Source organism: Polypterus senegalus, chromosome 3 (genome assembly GCF_016835505.1).
Source record: "Polypterus senegalus isolate Bchr_013 chromosome 3, ASM1683550v1, whole genome shotgun sequence".
Classification (NCBI taxonomy): domain Eukaryota; kingdom Metazoa; phylum Chordata; class Cladistia; order Polypteriformes; family Polypteridae; genus Polypterus; species Polypterus senegalus.
The window spans coordinates 232,770,868-232,794,414 of NC_053156.1; the positions used below are offsets into that span (position 1 = coordinate 232,770,868).

The 23,547-nt window shown below is 36.2% G+C and overlaps 1 protein-coding gene across 2 annotated transcripts in view; it reads right to left on the reverse strand.

Annotated features, from left to right (window-relative positions):
* tead3a (TEA domain family member 3 a) overlaps window positions 1-23,547 on the reverse strand; it is a 168,312-nt gene that overhangs the window by 37,294 nt on the left and 107,471 nt on the right. Inside the window, exons 4-7 of one of the 2 annotated variants that reach the window (XM_039748751.1) lie at window positions 13,037-13,101; window positions 8,607-8,669; window positions 8,427-8,489; window positions 4,927-4,938 (exon numbers count right to left, since the gene is read on the reverse strand). In XM_039748751.1, coding sequence (XP_039604685.1) covers window positions 4,927-4,938; window positions 8,427-8,489; window positions 8,607-8,669; window positions 13,037-13,101 — 203 coding nt within the window. Of the gene's footprint in view, window positions 1-4,926; window positions 5,128-8,426; window positions 8,490-8,606; window positions 8,670-13,036; window positions 13,102-23,547 lie in introns of those variants that run through there. The other variant, XM_039748750.1, reaches the window with a different exon arrangement.

Genomic DNA, 23,547 nt, shown 5'->3' on the forward strand with positions numbered 1-23,547 from the left:
TGTTGTGCTGCATCCCTATTGTAAATATCTTGCTCTGCCAAAGGCAAGGCCCACCCACAGTCAGTAATCTAATTTCAAATTTCACATTTAGAAATTCAACTTAACATTAACGGAATATGTATTACTTTTACTTTACTTTTTAGTATTTAGCAGCACCAGCCACCTGCAGATAAAGCAAAGAAAAGACAATGCCATAGACAAGAGAGTGAATAGCACAGGAAAAAAGAAAGAGGGGCAAAAGCTGCAGACAGAGAAGTGAGGGGCTATAGTCTTGTAAAGCTTCATTTGTGCTTGGGCTTCGATTCTCAAAGGTTTTTAAGAAAAGTAAAGGTTAAAATCTTAGCATCTGCCTACAATTTTGAACACTTCTCTCTTATTGACAGCATTAAGGTTTCAGTCTTAATCAGCATGAATGCCCTTTTGGGCTGTACAAGAGTCTCCTGTCCACAACCAATACTTATTAGGCTCCAGTATGCAGTTCATAGTAAGTACTGCACTTTACACATGGAAAGAATTTTGAGAATAGCTGCCCACCACTGGCACAGATAATCAATCACTCATAGGCTTATTTAATTCAGAAAATGACAAGAAAAGAAAACCGACTCTAACATCAAGGGCCATTCTCCTGCAGCCACCAAAGGTTTGCTTCATAGCTGCCTAATACAAGATTTGAGATATTGAAACTCTCAGCAGCATGCAAACAGAATTGTGATAGGAAGGTGGAAGAGGCGCCTATCAAGTGCTGCTCAGTTGCATCTTCTACCATTTTATTCAACAACTGGGCTTTTTGGAAAAATACAGCAAGATGGTGAAGCCCATCTAACAGGGAGCATAACCAGCTATTACAATAATTGTAAATTTAATTAGAAACTCAGTCCTTTATAAGACCTCACCTAATGACAACTAAGCTGAATCACCTGTTTGCCACATCACTAAGAGTATTTTTTCCTTGGGGGGAAAAAAACTATTGCAGCAAGAACCAAGTATTTTCACCCGTCAAAGCCCTACTTAATGCAAAAAGCTTTGCAGCAAAGACTTGTAAATGTTCTTTATGAAACTGCTCCCATAATCTGGGCCAAAATGAAATGATAAGTACACATCATTCCTGCTTAAGCCAAGACTGAGTCTTTATCAATTTTCTAATGATATATTTAGTATTTCAGTAATCAGCAACCCATATATATTCTGAAGTTCTTTTCAGAATGTTCAATTTCCAAACAGTATGTTTTTACCAATAAAGTTGTATTCTTGCACGGTTTTGCAGGTATGGTTTTTGTCACACTGTGTAAGTTTTAATACTAAAAATTTTAGCTATTACAAAGTGTGAACAAAATATGTATTCATTCATTATCAAAGCAAAGTTATCTAAATTTGAGTAAGGAAAAGCCACAGCACGTGACAGAAGTAATAAGTACAAGACACAAACTTACCATAAACTAAACGTCAATTGCTAGGGAAAAAACACATTTAAAAAACTCAAAGTAGGATCATTTAAAAGTGCCAATCAGTCTAATAAAAAGAAAACTCACAAGGCCACAAACAGAATGTGCATGCTCCTCACCAGGAAAGTCAAATCGGACATTAAGCACCGGAAAGTTTTCAACATTTTTTCTCAAAACCATATTCTCAGTATCTTCAAATGCATCAAGAAGTTCATTTCTACTGTTGAAAAGCCTTCCAAACTTCTAAAATGCAACAGTCATCAACCCAAAATTCACCTAAAAGATAAAGAGTGCCGAGCCCACTATGCTTCAGCTGTTCTGGACTTAATGTAATCTCATATAATTAACCAGTGTGGTTTTACATCTCAATATTGTTCAACTAGTAAAACGTTACAAAACGGGACAATATTTGTTCATAAACCACCATACCCAAGATTTAAAGCTCTCTCAAGGCTGGAATTTCCCGTCACTGGCTGATTTCTGTGGAAGCAACTGTCCACTAAACATAAAACATTTTTGCTTTCAATAAAAGGTCAAAGGTCATGACAGTAGAGACAACTTCCAAGTATGAAACATTGAAATTAAAATCATATCTGGTATACAGTTGCAAAAAATGTTTGCAAACTCTTTGTAATTGCCTCAAATTCTCCATTGTTGCTATAAAAATGACTTAATTTTCAACTAAATCACAATAACAGACAAACACAATCTGCTTAAACAAGCAAAATACAAACAAGTGTACTTCTTCATGTCAATACTGAATACACTGTTTAAACATTCACAGTCCAGGCTGGAAACACCTCTGGGCTAATGCCTTCTTCAAAAGCTTAGCAGTTTATGAGATGAAACTGAGGTGTGTGTAGCTTAAAGAAAAAAAAAGAAAAAAAAAAAGCTAACAAAATTTAGAGATTCTGCTGTTCTTAAGAAAGAAGCTTTCATGTGAAACATGTGCTGGTCAACATAAATATCAAAGACACTTAGAGAGACGTGTAAACTTGGAAGAAGCTATAAAAGCACTTCTAAAAGCTTTATTGTTCACCAACCCCATTAAGATGAATTATATACAAATGGAGGTGAACAGATAAAATTAACATTAAAGATGACAGATAACATTAAAGAAGCTGCAGAAATTTCTAAAACAGAGACTTTGACAAGTTCATGTGTCCAATATGAGAAGAATACTGAAAAAGCATGGTGTTCATGGTAGGATATCATAAGGAAAATCAATTCTCTCAAAAACTAACACAGTTGCACGTTTAAGTCTGTAGAACTCCATCTGGATGATCCAAAATGAAAGTCGTAAATTCTCCAAACCATTGTGCAACTCTGATCTCCACCCACAGGAAACATTCAGTAGAGGATATTGCTGCTAAAGGGGGTTGTACCAACTAATTTTTATATATATATATATATATATATATATATATACACACACACACACAAATAGTCCCCAGGTTACGGACATCCAACCTACGACTTACGAATGGGGCAGCAGGTGCGACGCATGCGCCTCAGTAACTGCCGCTCCGTCATCTTCGGCCTGGGGACGCTGCAAGCGGTGGCTGGACGGAGGCTGGAGGGGGGCGATTTTGCTGCTCATGCAGTGTAGTGTCCCTCGGGCGGCAAGCGGTTTCACTGCCCACCCACCACACACGGCTGCCCCGTTTGTTCTCATTGGGCGGCTGGTAATGCTGCAAGCAGTGACCCAGTTGTGGCTGAACGGAGGAGGCGGGGGGTAGCATTGTGGTGTGCATTGGATGGCTGCCTATTGAATGGTGGAGATTCACTACCCGCATTTGTTCGTTCTCAGTGAGCGGACGCTGCAGGCAGCATACTGTAGTGGAGGTGACTGTGAGGTGGGCTGGTGATGAACCGCCCCTCAATGCCCCCATTCATTCTCAATAGCAAACCTGCTTGTACTGTTCTGCACAGAGCAAGAAGTTGTCTCTTGTCAGTACATCAGACGTGTTGACGACTGGTGCCTTCCTGCTGTGATAGCGTGTACAGTGCTGTACAGAAGATCTCATCTTAATCTTTTGTCTTCACCCTTCAAGAACGTCTCTGAAACACAAATCTGATGCAAGTGCTGGTGATACAGTAAAGAAGAGAAAAACCACTACCACTGAAAATAAAGTAGAAATAATAAAAAAGTCAGAGAGAGGTGAAACTCCATCATTCATTGGCAGAGCACTTTGTTACAGTCGGTCAACAACTGCATTTATTAAATTTCTGCACCTTTTCCGACTTACATACAAATTCAACTTAAGTACAAACCTACAGTCCCTATCTCGTATGTAACCCGGGGACTGCTTGTATATACTGTATATAAAAGTTCATATACTTTGTCCAGCCTGGATTGTGAATGTTTAAATAATACAGTATATTCCTTACCAATACAGACCACAATTGTTTTTGAGTTATTAGTTTAAGGAGATTATGACTTAGTTGAAGATCAGGCCAAATTCTTAGGTGTAATCAAAGCTGAAATCCTTGTAATCCCAAAGTGTTCACAGCTATTGAAATTTATACAAGGCTCAAGGACAGGCAAAGTCTAATTGAAAACAATGTTTATTTTGGGGAAAAATAACTGCATGGTTATTTGTTTTGTTCCTGCCTTGCACCTTTGTTGGCTGGGATTGGCTCCAGCAGACCCCCGTGACCCTGTGTTAGGATATAGCAGGTTGGAGACTGACTGACTGACTGAATAACTGCATGCTAATGGGGGATCTTGTCAGGTTCCTTTTCTCATGGTGGAAAGACTACTGTATTTTCTGGCACTCGCTCTCTTTTCCTGTAACTACATAAGGCGAATTCAAATCTGCTGCTTCTACTGTCCCAACAGTTAACTCTAATGGCCAAAAAAAGTGGAATGCAGGAGTCATTCATTTGCAAGATGACTTACCAACAAACACAAGAAATGATAAATGACTCTCTTCCCACAAATTACTATTGCACATCACAGATGGTTCATATAAAAAGGTGTAAGACTTTTGTGAATCGAGCCCTTAAATAGCAAAAGTGGCATTATTAGCAGAATGGAGGCGGGGACAATTTGCAGTAGCATGCTGCAGTAAGGCAGGTCTCAGTATAGAGTGCCATATTAAAGAAAGCTTTGCTGGTTCATCTCAGCTAAATGGCAGGCTGTTGGGTAAGCTCTCAGAAATTATTATAGGCAGTGACAGCAGCCTTACTGTCCTGCATGGCATGCCTTATCTATGAGCGATTACTAAAAATGCTTGCTCTTGCCGTCTTGCTTTGCAGCCCTGGAAACCCCCCATAGTCCCACTCCATATTTGCCTAGTGGACCCACGCATGCAAAGTGAGAAATGTCTTTCAGCACTGCTCCATTCCAAGCATGAGCAGCTTTTGGATGCTTGTGGAGAAGTTAGAAGGGCGTTTAATTGCACTGAGGTTGTGCCAATGCAGTTTAAGCAGCTGAGCGGGACATGGATATGTGCGGTAGAAAGGCAAAGAAAACACTTACCAAATTCATGGCCTGGATCAAGAAAAAGAGAAACGGTTAGTGTACTGGACAGAAGAAGAGTGGAATATGAAATCCACCCCACTGGATGCCACATCACAGATGAGGCGTGAATGAAATGTGCAGGGCAGCCCCCTTCCACTGGCACACCTGAGAAAAGCCCTTGTTGTGCTAGCAAGTCAATTACAGGAATTTCTTTTTTTTTTTTTTATAAACTCACAATAGCTGCCACAAGTCACATATGATGTGGCATGGTGCAGCAGGCCCTCACAACTATACGTTGTTCTTCCTGCAGATTGTAGTTCTGAATTCAATTATGCAATGGCTTACTAAGCTGTGGAAGTAGCTGCTTGTACTCCCTTGCCAAGTAATCCCCCCTGTAAAACTGTATGTCATGTAGCATGGGCCTGTCTAGGAAAGACAGTGCAAAGCAGGCCTTTTGCTGTTGCCTGAAAATGGCTTTGAGGTATTAACAAAAAAAAAAGTGTGTTTCTTTGTTTGGCTCAGGTCTGCCACTGGAGAAGTGCCACTCAAGCACAGGAACTGCTCTGTATTTACATTGTGCAGGTGGCACTATCCAAAACCACCCTATTTCTAATTTTTTGTTCTGACAAGATGGGATTGGTAGAAATACTGATTTTTGGACACAACACAATGTAAACGCAGTGCACGTGGACCTTTTCCTCACAATCAACTTAATGTTTCATTTAGCATTTTGTTTACCCAGTCTAAAAGGCAGGACTCTCAGCCTGTGAAACTGGTGACTGAAACATATGGGTATAATTTAAAAAGCAGATAAGAGTGGGCAACAGGAAAAAATAATCAAAAATATAAAGAGAGAGTAAGAGGAAAAGGGCATTTCAGACTGGCACAAATGCTCCATGAGTTAGTGTGTGAGACTACATTACATTCTAAAATTGTACTTTCTACACAATGCATACCTGAATGTCAAATGTGCCAAAATGTCTTGCTTGCATATGGCTAAAATGCGGATTTATTTGCAAACAAAACACCACAAGAACATGTAAACAATGAGCTACATGATTACTGACTGTGTTCTACCCTTGCTGCCAATTTGATCCACAATTGTGAATTTTAGGGACAGCAATACGTGCTTAATAATTCAGTGCCAGCATTCAATGACTCAGTTTCACTGCAGTGGCAATGCCAGTGTTTTTCCTCCCTGTTAGAAGGTATATGAAGGAGTGTACTCCACACTCATATATTGGTGGTTGTGGAATATTTTAAATTACTGGACACTGATTACACACGGTAACTAACAGTAGAAAGGACATAAAGATGTTTCCTATAATTATATTTAGTGGAACCTAATGTTAATCTGTGCTTCTTATTTTACTCTAAAACGTGTGACTTCCTGAAAGTGGCAACAAAGAGGTCAGAAATTGCAAGAGTTGACATGTTCATACATACAGTAACATGACAAGTGGGATGAAATAGCAACAGATGAAAAGTAATTTTATGTATCCAGCAGTATTTCTAGCAAAGTCTAGGCCATGCAGATGGAAAGTTAAAAGTATATTTTGCACAAATGTTAGAAAAATTTTCCTTACAAAGAACTACAGACACTACAGGCACATGGAATATATTACCAAGTACTGTGGTGGACAGTAGTACTCTGGGGACCTTCACACCTTAAACTGATGTTATTTTAAAGAAATTAGGTGAATAGGATTGATGCATTTTTTTGGGTTGAATGCCCTTATCTCATGAAAATTGCTCCAATGTTCTCATGCTGCTCTCTAATGATATTTCACATCTACACATTCTATAATGTAACGAGTTAAGGCAGAGGCAAACATTTCATAAACACTAGAGGTTTTACTGAAGCAACATCTACAGGTTATTTTGTGATGATGTTCTCATCAACACAAGTATGCAAAGTCACATCATTTGAACCTTACTCAACAGAGGTATGAAAACAAGGCTGTGCAATTTGTGGAGGAAAACATTAATCTCTCCAAAACATACTGACAACACAATATTACCTGTAAAACTGTAAAAAAAACACTTTGCTATCAAGACTGTTCATCAGACAAAAATATCTCAGATATCTTGTGGATACAAAAATTTGAACAGTATGCAATAATACTTTGCAGAAAAAGTCAGATTGTAAGAGAATGAATGAATCAATAATAGGCAAAGAGATGAAGAAATGATACACACATCAGCATAAAGAAGGAAACCAAATACATACAAGATGCAGTCTAACAAATTATTTTTCTCAAGTGATTCCCAACTCCAAAGTCGATGGGCATTTATCTAGTAGCATGTCAGTGTTTCCGCTTTTGTGTAAAGCACACAAATGTAATGCTTAGACTTCTTTTTCTGGATTAGTACACCACACTCAACACTCCTAGGCATTTTCTTTCATTAACAGAAACAACCAGCACTGGCTGCGAAAATGAACATTGTGGAGCATGTTATTTAGTGTCAATGTTATTATACTGTACAGTGCAGAAGAGTGGCAAGAATGTCCAAAAATATACTGCTATATTATACCAAACCTACTAAATAGTTCCATTAAACAGATCACCAAGGTTGTAGGTTCTACTTTTTGTGTGTACCCATCCCATTTCAGTCACCAGTTTGAATGGACAGAGCAAAAATTCATCAACAACCCACCAGAGAAAAAGAAGGAAAGTTAAGGGCAGAACGCAGAAAAGAGTTGGCAATGAAGCACCAGAATGTTAGCAATGGAAACAGCTGCAGCGTGCTCAAATAAAGCAAAAGCAAACACAGCCTCTAACCTCGCTCAACCCTCCTATTTGTTTCTGTGCTGACTGTAAATTCTGAACAAATTTACATCACTGGCAACTATAAACATGAAGAACGGCAGACTGCAACAATTAATGCTTCTGAAACAGAATATTCCTTTCCTGTTCACTAACAGATAATGCTGACTATGCTAGAAAAAAACAGATGTGTTACAATGCCGAATTCTAAGATCAAAAAACTGTTCCAAAAAGTAAAAATTCCAAAGGAATTATGTATATTACATATACATAATGTACTATTTATCCTGAATTCTGTAAGTCCTTTTCCTTCAGTAGAAAGAGCAAACGGGGACAATGAAAAACAAAATATCTCTAGAAGCTTACCACTTTTTGTTCTCAAATTCTGCAAATGTTTATGTATATACTGTAATACAAAATGATGCAAGAAGAAAAATGCAATTTCTTAAGTGTATAAATCATAGAGTAGTTTAAAGCTACACAGGTTCTCTTGTATGTCTTGATCAGACAATAATGGAGAAGCTGCTACAGGTATGCAGATGCCTTATTTTTGCCACTCCAAGTACAACAAAAAATAAGCTTAACATTCTAAATTGTGATCTACCACAGTTAAAGGTTTCTGCTGCTACAGCAAAAAAAAAAAAGCTGTCTTCACCAAATTCTATTGGATGGGATAGATTTGCTGCTAATACTGTGCAAGCCCCACCTCCTCCCATTTCCCACCATTAGGCCCTGCAGAGAAGCGCATACCTTCAGCTTTGACTGTATCTCGCGAGATTTTCTCCGGGCAAGAACCTGCAAATGGCTAGAAACCTGCAGAAAGAACAGCAGAAGGGAAGAAAAAGAAGAGAGGAAAAAAAAGAAAAGCCGTAACCAAGGAGGAAGAAGACGCCCAAACAAGAGGCCTCTGTTTCCAGAGGCAGCACCTACCTTGATTCCGGCCTGGTATTCCCGTACTTTCTTCCGTGCTAACACCTGTATGTGACTAGATACCTAAAGGGTGCGAAACAGTTTTAAAGAAACACTCTCACACAGGAAAACACAGTGCTTCCAGTACCAGTTCTTACGATAGAAAAAATGACCACTAATTTAAAATTTCAAAAGACTTGAAATAAGAAGTCATTTATTTGTAAACAAATTGAAAAGTAGATGTTTATTCTTATTGAATTATCTAAAGTTTTACACATTTCATATAACACAAGTTCAAGATACCATAAAATATGACACAGCTGTGTTTGTGCTGCTATGTCTGAGTTAAACTAAAACAGACTAAGACAGCGGTCTCTCTGCAAGACAGGGATTTTTAGGAAGGGATTGCAGTATTCAGCCATTCAGAAAAGAGACTCCAACCTGTGTCCATGTATAACTGGAAAGAATAAATCTTTTCCAGTTGTGCATTTAAAAACAATTCTCTCTCAAAACTCTCTCTTGAAACTTGTTTGTATATTAGCTGGCCACAGATATAATACTGTATTTTCCCTGCCATCTCAGTCATACTACATATGAACTAAAAAGAAATTTAAATACACAGCTACTCCTGTTAAGAGTACAGTGGATTGTAAGTGTGAGCTAATAGCAGAAAATAAAAAAAACCTTAAAAACTTAGCATGGCCCATCATTTCCATCACCTTCTGGCCCGGTCCCAATACCTTAATTACTGTGTGTAATATGAGGAAACCCCTAAAACAACAAGCAAAAATAAGATACTGCCTATGAGCCACTGTACTTTTGTATTCATACAAGACAATGACTATTGAAAACTCCCCAGTAAATACCTCAGGTTTTTGTTTTTTAACATTACTATTACAAAGCGGAGATGCACAAATTAGAAATTTCATGGCAACAGTCAACCTATATTTACTTTGCTTCTCATATGTAATGCTGTCATTCATTGGGGATGGTAAACTTCAATATTTTATGCAAAGGTTTACCACTTTACATTTGAAATTGCACTGTATTTAAAATAAAAATACACCTGGTACAGTATATTGGTTCAAGTGGTGGAATAAAAAAAACTATTGTCTTTTTCTAGAGTAATTCTTTTCTGCATTTCCATGTATGGGATAATAAGTGGGCATAAAAATCCCCAAAGGTTTTTCACTGTCAAATTTCTACATGCCACTGACACATATGAGATAACTTAACATGCATTAGTAATCCTGACTCCCACCTTTTAAAACGTAAGAAAAGCTTACTGTTACCACAGACATGTTTCATTCTTGGCAGCAGCCAAATCACAACTGTGAGATAAGAATTGGCTCTAAAGGCTGAATTAGGTAGGCAGGTTTATTAATATAGTCAGCATTGTGAACAATTATGCATATTACTGACTGCAGCAACAGAAGCGAGTGCAGTAAGGCTGAGAGGCTGCTACATAAAAGGCATCCTTGTAGTTAGAAGCCCCCATCCAGTCACCTAAAGTTGTCTGCGGTTAGTTTTGCTGGCAGAAGGAGCTATTCTGTAACCCAAACGTCCATCTGTTTGAGTCACCCCACTGCTGTGTCAGAGAGGACAACTAGAGGAGAGACCAATGTTGTTTTGAAGAAATTCCTCAGCAGACACATGTCACACTGCAATAACTTGACTTACTTATGCAGGCGGTTTCACATCAATGGCTCAGGTTAAAGTGTAGTTTCTTTAAGACACCTTTCTATTAAATATTCTTGAATACTGATCACAGCACATTAATATATTCCTATTTCATTTAAAAAGCAAGTGATATTTACACATATTATATTTCCATAGTTGGCACAATGAATGCTAGTTAAGTACTGTATGTTTAAGTTTCGACCACTAATGACAAATAAATGTACATATCTTTATTTGGGTTTAGTACAGAAAAAGTCTACCAGCTTTATTAACATTACATATACAACTTCTGTATACTAGTAAATCTTAATTTAACTTGTTTTCTTCTTCAGTTGCTTGAAAATGTTACACACTCTCACATTCTGTTTAAACACTAATACTGCTATAAATGTGATATAAGTGCAGATTATCATTAATACTTCTGACTACTGGAACAGCATTAATGCAACTCTATTTTACTGTACTTTTGGACAATCTATAGACCTTAAAGCTGGACTTAAGCCTAACGTGCTCATGTTATTATGTTAGTAATGCAGCCCACTGCTTTAGGTTTTGGCGTTTGATATCCTACAGTAATGCGACTGTGCATAGGCATAAACTTTACATCATATAATCTATATTGAATCACAAATAAGTGAACAAGTCAACCTGACTACAAGGTTTATTATGGTGTTTAATTATTTAAAGACAAGATGAAAAACAGATATCAAGTAAAAGTATGTTGGCATACAGTCAACATCTGCTGGCAGAGTCAGCGATTATGCTAGAATTTTGTAAGTATGTAAAGAAAAGCCAAGCAAAATGACACCTTTTATTGGCTAACTAAAAAGATTACAATATGCAAGCTTTCGAGGCAACTCAGGCCCCTTCTTCAGGCAAGATGTAACAAAATCAGATTATGAAGAAGCAATCTATATTATTTACCTTGATTTTGAACAAACTACTGACAAGGTACCCCAGTGAAGACTCATCATCATACCACAAGATGGAAGGTTTCTGAAGGTAGAATGCAGATGTGTGTAGACAAGTCAAGAACTCAGGACAAGGATTTTTTTTTTTTCCAGAATTGAAAGTGTGTGTGTTTTTTTTTTAATTTGTGGCGGACGGCCAGGGTCAGTATATGTTCAGGGGGAGCAGCCATGGACTTTGCAATACCTCCCCCTGGATGCTAGATGGCCACCCCACCTGGGTTGGGGCAGTGCCTCAGTTTCCCGCATGGCTCCATGGGAATTGGAGTTGGGTGCAGCCCTGTTGGGTCCTGCAGGCACCACCAGGGGGTGCTGCAGCTGGAACTCCTGAGCCCTTATGGGCAGTGCATTCGCCTCACCCTGAAGTGCAGCCGGAACTTGGCAGTCAACCACCTGCAGCACCATGAAAGGGGCCAGCAGCCACCACTCAAGAGGCCAGCGTCGGGAGGCTTGACAGAGAGGAGTGGTGGTTAAGAGTGTGCTGCTTTGGGACTGTGTTGTGCCTGTGGGACATGGAAAAGACGTGCCCCACAGGTGAAGAAAAATAAAAATGTACCTGTTTTTATATGTGCCTCTGGTGTAAGCCAATATACCGCCTTTGTTACAAATTATAGAAATAATTTAGATACCATCTAAAAGGGTTAATTTGTGTACAAGAATGCATTAAGTGATTAGTGGTATCTTTGACTTGGCAAAAAAATAACCCTGTGAACTGATCTGGAAAAAAAATCAAATATAAGCAGTTATGTGGCAAATGAGGTCCAAATCAAAAATTGTGAATTTTTAGGAATAGTAAAATATTCTATATAACTGCTCAATGGAAATACAATTGAGGACAATTTAATGGGGTATTGGATGTATAAATACCTATATAAAATATAAATCAGGAAACAGTATGCTTAGACTGTATTATGCACTTGTAAGGCCAAAGCTACAATACTGTAAGCAATCTTTTTTTTCCCCCATATTATATGAGTAATATAAGCATGCAAGAAGTCATGGGAAGAGCTATTAGATTACATTAATTCCAGGATTCTGGTATATAAACTGAAGCACTGTAATTTAGGTGGGTTAAAATTGTTAATTTAAATTCAACAATACCCTTTCACATCTTTTTAAAACTATGGCCTTGTGGTGACTCCACAAGGATAAGGATAAATGCACAAAATGTTACTGAACTCTAATTTTTAAAAAGATAAACTATACAGTTGTAAGACCCCTTGATCAGCATATGCAATAATTGAAAGCAATATTAATAAGTTGCATATTGTATTATTTAGGGGTGATCACACTTTAGCATATTCAGTTACTTTACAGTTTTCAAAATGATCATCCTTTTTTTCCAACATTTTAGTTATGTGGAGGCTATTAGCGTACAGCTGATTACAAGCCAACGTCTATCAGTGTACAGTAATGGTTTTCATTCCTCCTGAGATCATCTCTGATTATTATTATTTTTTTTTTTTTTACAAATAACTAAACACGACAGGCTTCTGTGATATTTTCTCAGTATGACTTACTGTAAGACAACATATCAGAGGCCATGTCAATGTGGACCAGAGATACAGTTTTAAATGTCAGGATAAGATTCTCAGAAGTACTCATTTATACTAAATGGTTACAAAGATGAACAAGCTGCTTTTTTAAAACTTCTGATGTACAAATCTTAATGAAATGAAAGCTTTTACTGTGTTATTACTATAGATGTGCCCAAATAACAGCTACTTTAAGTTTATGTAGACATTCACTACTAAAACTGCCGGCGATAAGTCCATATGAATAAAAGCTTTAATTTATATTTACCTGTTTCCTTGTCCGGGTTTTCCCTGTGCGCAACTTTATGTATCGGGCTATCAACTCATTGCGGCCTGAAAAAAAGGAGGAGGAAAAAAAAAAGAAAATCACATGCTAGTTTACAGTTTTGAGAAAATCCTGCAATATATTGTCTTGTAAAAATTCAAACTGAGCAATAATTCACTTGAAATATCAAGCTGAGGATGAAGACGCTAGAGCTGGGATTTGATACAGTACTGAAACAGCTTTTTGAATCAATATATCATCAGTATAGACATCTTCATTCTCACCAAACCAGGTTCAATTTTTGGTGGCGTTGGAATAAAATTTAAGAGGGATGGAGAGAATGCGGACTAGTAGACTTTATTGCTGTGGTTGTGAGCGGGAGGTTACTATTATAATTTATCACTGATGTTGTAATCAATACGGTTGCACTATAGACTGTAAAAGAGTAAGAGTAAAAAATGTGGAGGTGTCTTTTGTCTTTTTTTTCGACACTGGGTAAGACAGATACGCAATATTATTACTGGTTGGGGTACTGTAAAGCCCTTTGTACAGTATATGCATCGACTTACCTTTAAATGGACTGGTTCAACAGCATGTTTGGTTGCGATGCAGTTGATTTGTATCTTACCTGGTGCTTTTTTGAATAGCACATTTTTAATTTTTGTCCAAGCAGCACAGAGGCCAAAGAAGGCTTATCTACCTATTTATTAGTGTGATCAGATTTTGTTTTTCAAACAACACAATCAGGGGTAGGGATATAAACAAAACTTGACACTAACCTTCATATTCATTGGTTCTTTGATTAGAAAAATTAATAAATCATTTTAAATGTGTTAGTTTACTTTTTATTCAGCTCCTTAGTAACTTTTTAAGGACTTTCAGGGTTACTTCTCTTGCATAACAGCAAGAATGGATAAACACAAAAACATGCTACTTTAATATTAATGTTTTTAGTATATCAGACATGTTAACATCTGAAGTAGAAGTGAAGGCAGCTATATCTATAACTTATGAGAAGTTCTCAATAACTTTAGAAATGATCAGTTTTAATGGAACATTTTAAAATAATGAAACTAGCCTCCAAATAGTCTAACACTTCTGCTAATGAGGTCTCTCCCGTATCAAAGGTTTGGTGATTTTTCAGAGTGAAGATTAGGTTTAAATTGCACATGCCAGCGGTACTGATCATACATTTGCCTTCCCATTCACTATGTCCTGCTTGAAAACACAGGTATCAATTATTTATTTATTTTACTTGTCTGTACATGTACTTTTTTGGGCAATTTTGTACTTATAAGTAGATGCTGAATAGCAATTTAGCTCTACCCAATCCTCCTAGGCTGTCAACTGACTCATGTCATGTGTGCTTTTCTTTGAACAAACCCTATGTTGCATGCGAGTTCAAAACATATACGGGGTGCACATGGACGGTACAAAATATGCACGTTTGCTGTTTGTTTACACAGTCTAAGTAGCTATCAAGACTACATATTAGATAATTTTAGGAAATTTATAAATAAAGTCACAAAAAAGAGGATGCCTGGTCTCCCTTTAGCTAATCAGCTATTATTTTTTGAAAAGGATATCAACAGACTAACTCTGATTCTATTGTGAAAACAAATTTACTCAGATCTGTTATTTACACAGTTCAAGTATTGACTTCAATATTATTTAAATTCTTACCTGAAAAAAATATACCTTCAAAGTTTCAAAATGAGTAGATGACAAAACAGCCAGCATCAACAAATGCCAATAATAAAAATGTGTGTGCAGTGATCTTATTTCTCATAATGGGAATCTCAAAAAGAAAAATGAAAGAGTTTTTGAAATTAAATGAACATTTCCTTAAACTTTTGCGAATTGCAAGTTAAATTAACAATTGAGTAAATGGAGTAGCTATGGCGAAATAAAAGGGAGTTGTAAAACTGATGAAAGATACAAGTGACTGACTTATGGTCAACTGTCATTGTGTAAACCTATCGACGGGCTCTCGCCTAAACAACTGCTGAAAGTACTTATTCAGTGAAGTGTAATGAGATTTTAAGACAATTGTTTTCTTCTTGCAAAATACCACTACAATATGACTGGTTTAACACAAACACACAAAATATACAGAATATTCCTCATATTAAACTTAAAGTAGCTAATGAGACTAAGTTGTTTTCTTATAACTTTGCATTGTAGTAAAAGTGTTTTGCCTGCACTCAAAAAGGAGGCCACAAAACAAAACGATAGAACAGATGAAGGTTTGCTTAGATATACTAAAACACATAATTTTGTTTCATCATTGATGCTTTTAGATGTGTTGCCCTTATTGTCCAATGTGGTTTTGGGCATGGGCTAAGGGAAGGCAGTAAGTTAAGCCACCACACTATTCATCTTAAAATGGAAAAATAATCCCAGCAGACATTTTCAAAATATTTATCAGCCTCTTGCTGGTGAAAGGTCAAACCTTCAAATGAATTATTTCACATAATAATATTACATATTCAGGATTCGAATATATGATAAAAACTTAGGCACAATTGTTAACCACCTAAAAATAAAATTTACTGATGGGTCAACTTTTCAGTACAGAAAGTTATAACCAAAATGAGTCTGCGGAGACTAATTTGATTATTATTTTGAAAACAGAAGTTGTGTAGCTTAAATCTATGACTGTATTAAACGAGGAAGGACAGCTGCTAAATGATGAAAGGACAGTTGAATAATATAAATTAAAAAAATACTGTACTAATATCTCAACTTAAGAAATATTTTCCACATTTAGCAAAACTAGCTGTACACAGCAAAATAGAAGAGGGGATTTCTTGCTCCAAAACGAATAAAAAACCTGTCTGAAAAATCACACAAATTAAATTATAACACTCTAAACAATGTGATGCTTGCTTCTTGCAAGGGACCACATCCCATCATGTTCAATTATTAAAAAGGCATAGACAATCTGACTGTAAGAAAAAGATAATAATTAACCTATAAAATTGTGTCTTTAATCACTATGAATACTTAAAGGTTTTATTTTATTAATGACTTTATAATACTGCACAGTTACCTTTTATTTGTTTCTAAAAACTATCTTGTACCTCCTTCACCATTCCAGCTGAAAAAAAAAGTCTTGGGAAAACCCTAGATATCTACTTTTTAGAGGGTATCATATTTTGACACAATGGTTGACAAAATGCAGTGGCCTCACAGTTCCAGCTCCCTGATTTTAAATTCCACACCTAGAATATTGTCCATGTGCAGTTTGCACTTTCTCCCTGTGTCCTGTGGCAACTGAAGTTTTCCTCCCCCATTTCAAAAGACATTCATGTTAGGTTAACAGATGATTTCAATTTGGACCCTGTGTCCTGCAATGAACTGTCCAGAGCTGTTTCCTGCCTTGGACCTGATGTTGCTGAGCACAGGTACCACCTTACTTTGAGCCTCAAATGGATTAAGTGAGACGTTTTCTGCAGCAGTCTGACAATATGGCAATTTAGTGGTGCAATAACCGCCATTACATTAAAAAAACATTTTATCTTACTGCAAATTGACTCAGACATTAAAAGAAGAAACACAACTGCTTGAACAAGAGATTAATTTTACAAAGAATAACTTCCTCTCAAATGGACACAGAGCAGTATTTCTGATTACACTGTACATACTGGGGAGACTTCAGTGCACATTATTGTGCAGAGATCATGTTTGCTAAAGACGCTAGATGGCGTCTTCCGTGCAGCATGGAGGTGCCCTGGATTCCTGCAGGGCACAATGGGAGATGGAGTTCGGCTTCACAGCCCTGCTGGGTACCGTGGGTGCCATCGTGGGACAATGCAGGGATTTTTATTTTCCCTGTAGCCTGGAAGTACTCCCAAATCACGGGGACAGAAGAACAGAAGTACTTCCGGGCTGAAGAAAAAATATAAGTCTTCATCTGACCCGGAAGTGCTATGGAATCACATGAACAGAAGGTCAGGAACACTTCCGGATCAAGGACTATAGGAAACCCAGCAAGCTGAGCTGGAGTTGGGAGGTAATGTGATGATGGAGCTCCTGGGAGTGGAGGATTGATTTATTGTATTGTTATTGATTATTGTATGTATTATGTATTGTGGTGGTGGAGGTGCTTGAAAAGCACATTATATTCAAAGAGAAGAAATTAAAATATTTCCAGTATCAGAACGTTTTGTCTGTGGGTTTGAGGAGTGACAGCACCCTCTAGTGTCACTATATATATATATATATATATATATATATATATATATATATATATATATATATATATATATATATATATATATATATATATATATATATATATATATATATATATATATATATATATATATATACACACACACACACACACAAGGTAAATAATTCTCAGCTTAACAGATCTGTCTCAATATAATCTGTGTGCTTGGGTAAAAAAATGTGCGTGTGATGTCATGCAAAAGCTGCAAACCCAATCATCAGCACTTCAACCACACAGAGCTAACAAAAAGAAAAGGTAAAATCAAACAGAAATTAAACCTCTGTATTGTTGTAAGAGAAACTAAAAGCCTCTGAACAAACCTAGAACAACCAAGTCTGTGTTAGGCTTGTTTGTTTAGCTGTCCTTGTATTGATTAATGAATTACTTACTATACTCTGCCATATGCCACATGTTTCACTCCAGTTTTCCTGATGATTACGAAACCTGCTACCAGAGCACTACATACATAAATAAGTATGAACAAAAATATTAAACAGGACCATGATACTTTAGTAAGATGGCATGCAACAACTTTCCTATTTAAAAAAGGTCAGTGTAAAGTTAACAATTTGGTACATGGTATACCTTGCTACAGTAGCTGTAGGTCTGATTTTAATGTGTTGTATATCAAGAGCTATTAGCCATACAGTAGGTTGATAGCCAAAGCTTTAACAGACCATGAAATTAAATGCAATCAATCAAGTTGATTCACATTTTACATAGAGCTAGAGATTACTTAAGTATGTAATTATGTTGTAAACACTGAAACAACAACAAAGAAAAAATGTTAATTTTTTTGGGTGCAGCTTATATAGCAAGAGCTAGGCCAAGGAATGAAAAAGACAGACCATCAGAAAAATCTGGCATATGACCAATTTACAGGAAATGTAATAATTATGTTGATCTCAAATTGGTAAAATGTGGACGTTTTCTCTTCTTGATTGACAAGACTAGCACACTGTCAACTGTGGACTCATCCAGCAGAAACCCTTTCAATATAACAGCATATTCCTTACTGTAAGTGATACTACTTTACATTTCATACAAATTAAAAAAGATAATATTGAATCAGAGAAGCCAACAACCACCACCACACATCTACTACAAATCAAGCAACACTATTAAAAACAGTCACAATTCATTTTTATTATGAAATAAAAATAAATTCAACTTAAACTACAAAGCTAATCAGATACCATGAAAAATTCTGACAATAAATCAAAGCAGATACTTTTAGTGGACAGAAAAAAAAACATGACACACAAAGAAAAAAAATTCTTCAATAAAAGTGTGCACTTAAGAAGTTTTAGTAAATGTATTAAGATTTTTAAATAAATGTAATATTATACTACAAATGGCGGCTTAACCAGCTCTATGGAAAACAGAATTTGTATTGAGACACATGTCCAAATTAATTTTAAGATCAGAAATGTGAATGATCCCCTCTTCAGCTCAAGATATCTGAAAAGAATTTCAAGATGTTTTAAAATAACTTCCTGTGCATTTTGAAATATCTAATTGGCTCTCAGGAAAACTTCCTGAGTTTTCAATAGCTTCCTGCTGTCACTTTAAGGATACCTTGAAATGTATTTTAAGATATGTTGCAATCCACAGAAACTTATTTTAAGATATCACAGAATGCATGGTTAAAATAATTTTAAAGGATTCAATGAATGAGGGAGAAAGGTGGATCTTCAATGCAAATATACAGTTTTGTGGGAATGATGTCTTTTCAGATGATCTTCAGTTTTCAGGTAGTAACAGTAACACATTAACAAAAATGCACACATTTTGACTATACGAATGGGTAATGGATATACGACACGACTTTACATGACATTTTTTCTTTCTTTTATCTATGGCTGTTGTTCACATTGCTTGCCACTGGACAGTTTTTTGTGTTTTCTGTCCTCCCGGCCATCTGACCTTACCTTTTTCTTTGTTACTTACACTTTAATATTATTGCCTAATCTTGTTTTTCTTTTCTTGTAACTTTCTCTTTGACATCTTGTAAGCCACTTTGGGCTACATTGTTTTTTTTATGAAAATGTGCTATATAAATTAATATTGTTGATTGTCCAGAACTGGTCACCACAGGGTTCCATTAAATAGGAATAAATAAGTAAATTTTCCATGGAAACATGAGATTAACATTGTTACGTGTTATAGTGCTAATGTTATAGTCAAACTATCTTTGAGGCAATGCTGGATTTTGTTGCTAATTTGATAAATGTTTACTGATAATAGGCAATTTGACAATGTGTATAATACTGAGTAGTCACATCTCATATCTTTATAGTCTTATCTTTTCTTCCAGACAAGAGAGACACCGGTGACATTTAGGCATATGTTAGATTTCAAGGTTTTAATTTTTTTTTGTTTGTTTGAGCATAAATTCCCATCAGTAGCAGCCCTTCTAAATCTCAACACTTTATACTGGTTACTTTATACAGATTCAGTAACATCACATGCAATTCCCTAGGTGAATATAAGTAATAACAGTTTACAAACAATGACAATTATAAGCCAACATTGTATGTTTACTGTATATTTCATACAGGCATTTAATTTATACTTGGGTTAGGCAGACTATTATTTATTTGTTTGCAACTGAAGAGTACAAAAACATAAGACATTGTTACACAAACACAAGAAAATAAGCAAGAACACAACAGTTAACAACCAGTGTTATCATAAGCACATATACTCAAGATTAGTATAAACATTAGTAAATAAAGTAAAACCATGAATATCCATTCCTCGATTAATCGTCAGTCTTAATTAACCGTTAGGGCAAAAAAAAAAAAAAACAGCACTACAGTTTCAGTTACATACCTTCGGTTTTAATAGCGTTTTATAACTTTTCTCTTTTGTTATAATTAATCTACTATACATTGTTATGGCTGATAAACATATGCGTGTGGTGTTGGAATTGTCACAAAAATTGAAATTTTTAAACATTTATGAAACTGTGAGAGTGTTTCAAGTATTGCTTCAATTTACTGAGTAGGAAGAACAGTGAACGATATAAAGCATGAAGCTGACAAAACGGAAAAAATGTGTTGAAAATGGAAACCAATGATGGTTATGTTATTCTGTTTAATGCTAATGTTCTTCTGTAATGTAATTTTCTTTTTAAATTCTGTTTTGTTAATGTATTGTGATGTGCAGGCAGCTTCTGATGTACTGTAAAGAAGCAGAAAGTTTGGAATGAATACTGCAAGTGATGGGACTGGCTGAAGGGCTTCTGTTCTGTAAGGGGCTGACACGCCTCTTAGGAGGTGCAGTGTAAGGAAGTTTTGAGTAGGGAGTCAGGAGACAATAAGCAGGAGTGTTTGCTATATAGAGAAAAAAAGAATGTAAGTGGAAGAAGATAAACTGACTGGTAGGAAAAGCTTTCTTTTATTGTTTTGTAGGTGTGCGCTGTAACCCAGATAATGGTGCATAAGACAGGGCACCATTTGTTATGGAACTCCAAAGAGTTTTTATTTGGAAGACTCCAAATAAAACAGAAAACTCCAGTACCTCTGAGCTCAATTTGTTTATTATGCCGGTTGTTACAATATTATATGAAGTAATTAATTCTGTTTAAACTATATTATATTTTGTTAACATAGTTTTGTTTTGTAAATAAATACGACTATTCAATAAACTAATCTGTTGTATATCATTTTTAAAATAGCTGTTCTGTTATTTGTCTTTTCTCTTATTCATCATAGCCACGGTCCCGACTCCTGAAGAATAATTGAGGCTTTACTGTACTTTTAACATTACACTAAAAAATAATTCAGAATTTAGCATCATCCCCACAAGTAACAAAATTAGAAATGCTCATAACTCTGGGAACAAAACAGCTCTTAAATATTTTGCCCTTTACCATTAGAAACTTAAATCTGAAGCTTCATGGCCAAAAGCTAAAATTTACACATTATAGAGGATTGCTATTGTCTGACATAACTGAGTCAGCCTTTTTGTAACCGGTTTCTAAAACAGCTCAGCGAGAGAGGTCTGCTGCAAACCAATAATTTTATTGTTAGTTTTTACAATGTTATTAAGATGGTTTATATTCTTACTTCTGAGGTTGCCAAATAAACAAATAAAAACAAATGTGACAACAGTTTCAATAAAAGACCACTTGAAAGTGTCATTATGGTTTTGTCCACTTTAAAACAATTGAGTTTTCTAAGAAAGAAAAGCAGCATCTGCCCCTTCTTAGAAATGTGTTGTGTTAAGATTCAAATTTGTGGTTAAATGTTTTTAAAAAATAAGAATAATTAGCATATAGGTTGATAAATATTTTGTACATCTTTATTTGTAAAATTAGCTTTATACATGTACAGTATAATGTTTTAAGAGTAAGGAAGCCGGACAAACCAGTTTTTTCTACCCCCAGGGCTTTGTTGATAATAATTGACCAGAGAGGGACAGTTTTATGGCTCAAATGCATCCTTTCTTCATTTTTGCTGGAAGCAAGTATAAATATAGGCTTGAGGTGGGGGACCGTACCCAAGCTGTTTTACTGGTGAATGACCCAGGAGATAGGTGTTTGTATGAGTGTCAGGACCTGTAGAGAGACAATAAAGAGAGAGGCTTGCTAAGGCATGTTCACTCTCTGCCATTTTCCATCATGATGAGAGCAGACCAAATTGATGATCTGAAGAAAGCGGACAAGAAAGAAGTTTAGGTGACACCTGAAACTAAACATCTAGCAATATCAGGTTGCATTAGTTTGGTTTATAAAGCCACAATCTGTTTGCTTGATACGGCACTAGTTACAATAAAACATTATCTATAATACATAATTAAATGTGAAGCTCTTTCTCCTGTCTGCCCTTTCACTCTGTGAAGTTGCCTGGGGTTATATATATAACTGGGATGCTGTAGTACTGAACTACAGTACCTGACATTATGGTAAGAGTATGGGATTTAAGACATTTTGTTAAGGTCTACGGTCCTCCCTGCGTGGAGTTTGCATGTTCTCCCAGTGTCTGCATGGGTTTCCTCCCACAGTCCAAAGACGTGCAGGTTAGATGCATTGGCGTTTCTAAATTGTCCCTAGTGTGTGTGTGCACCCTGCCCGGGGTTTGTTTCCTGCCTTGCGCCCTGTGTTGGCTGAGAGTGGCTCCAGCAGACCCCCGTGACCCTGTAGTAAGGATATGGTGGGCTGCATAATGGAGAGGTGAAGGTCTACACAAAAAAAAAAAAGGGGGATAAGACAAAACACTACTACATATAGAATTACCTAGTTAATTCAATTTTCATTGCAAGCACACAGTAATGAGAAAAAATATGCAGCATAAAAGCAATTTATAGCGTACTGTACATCAAAATGTTTGATCGACAGAAGTGTCTGATTATTGAAAGTATTTTTGCTATAAAATTACTTTAAGTAAAAAAATGCAGGTCCTTCAAGCAATAATTGTTTGCAGTAATAGGTGTAACTGTATTGTAAGCGTAAAAATTGGAAGAAACCAAACAATACATATATAAAAAAAAACTTAAACTTAGGTGAGCACACTAGTGGAATTCTTTAGAAAAATGTCAACTGATTATCTACAGAACCAAAAAAGCTTCCACAAAATTTCAAAACGAGAAAAATACTAAAAATTACAAAAGTAACAAAAAAATTTAATCCAAGACACCTAGCTTTGTGAAGAGACACTCATAAAGATGACTGGCTGAGTGCCCATTCCTAGAAAAAAACAATTGTAGAGATCTTATAGTTAAGGAGACAGAAATGTAGGGTTTACACAAGTGACACACTGTCTTGTAGGGCATGCTGACTGCCCTGGATAGGTTGATAAGCTCTTGGACAAAAGCTAAGGTTGATCTAGTTATTATGTATCTCAAAACAATAACACAAGTAATATTGTGCTACCTGTTCTGTAAAAACATTTTAAAGAGCTAGATGGAAAAACAATATTGGACCAGAAAAAGTGATACTTTTTGTAGCTATGTTTGTGCCACTTGTTAGTTCTTTTAAGGCTGAGATGATGATAAGGTTTAATGCACAGTTCCTAAAGTATGCTGATAAATAATAGATGAGCAAAGGATAATGGGATATTGGGAAGCAATTTTAAACAAATGGCATCTGGATCACCCTGAGTGGTGTGTATTTTAACTAGGGAGACACTGATGTCAGTAAAGAAGGTATTTAGGTAGAGACGAATACCTATAAGGCAGTTAGCCTTAGTTTTCATAGTGTTTTCGCAAAAAAGATAACATGGTTCAACAATACAGGCATTTTATAACGATGCAAGTATTTCATTATAAAGGA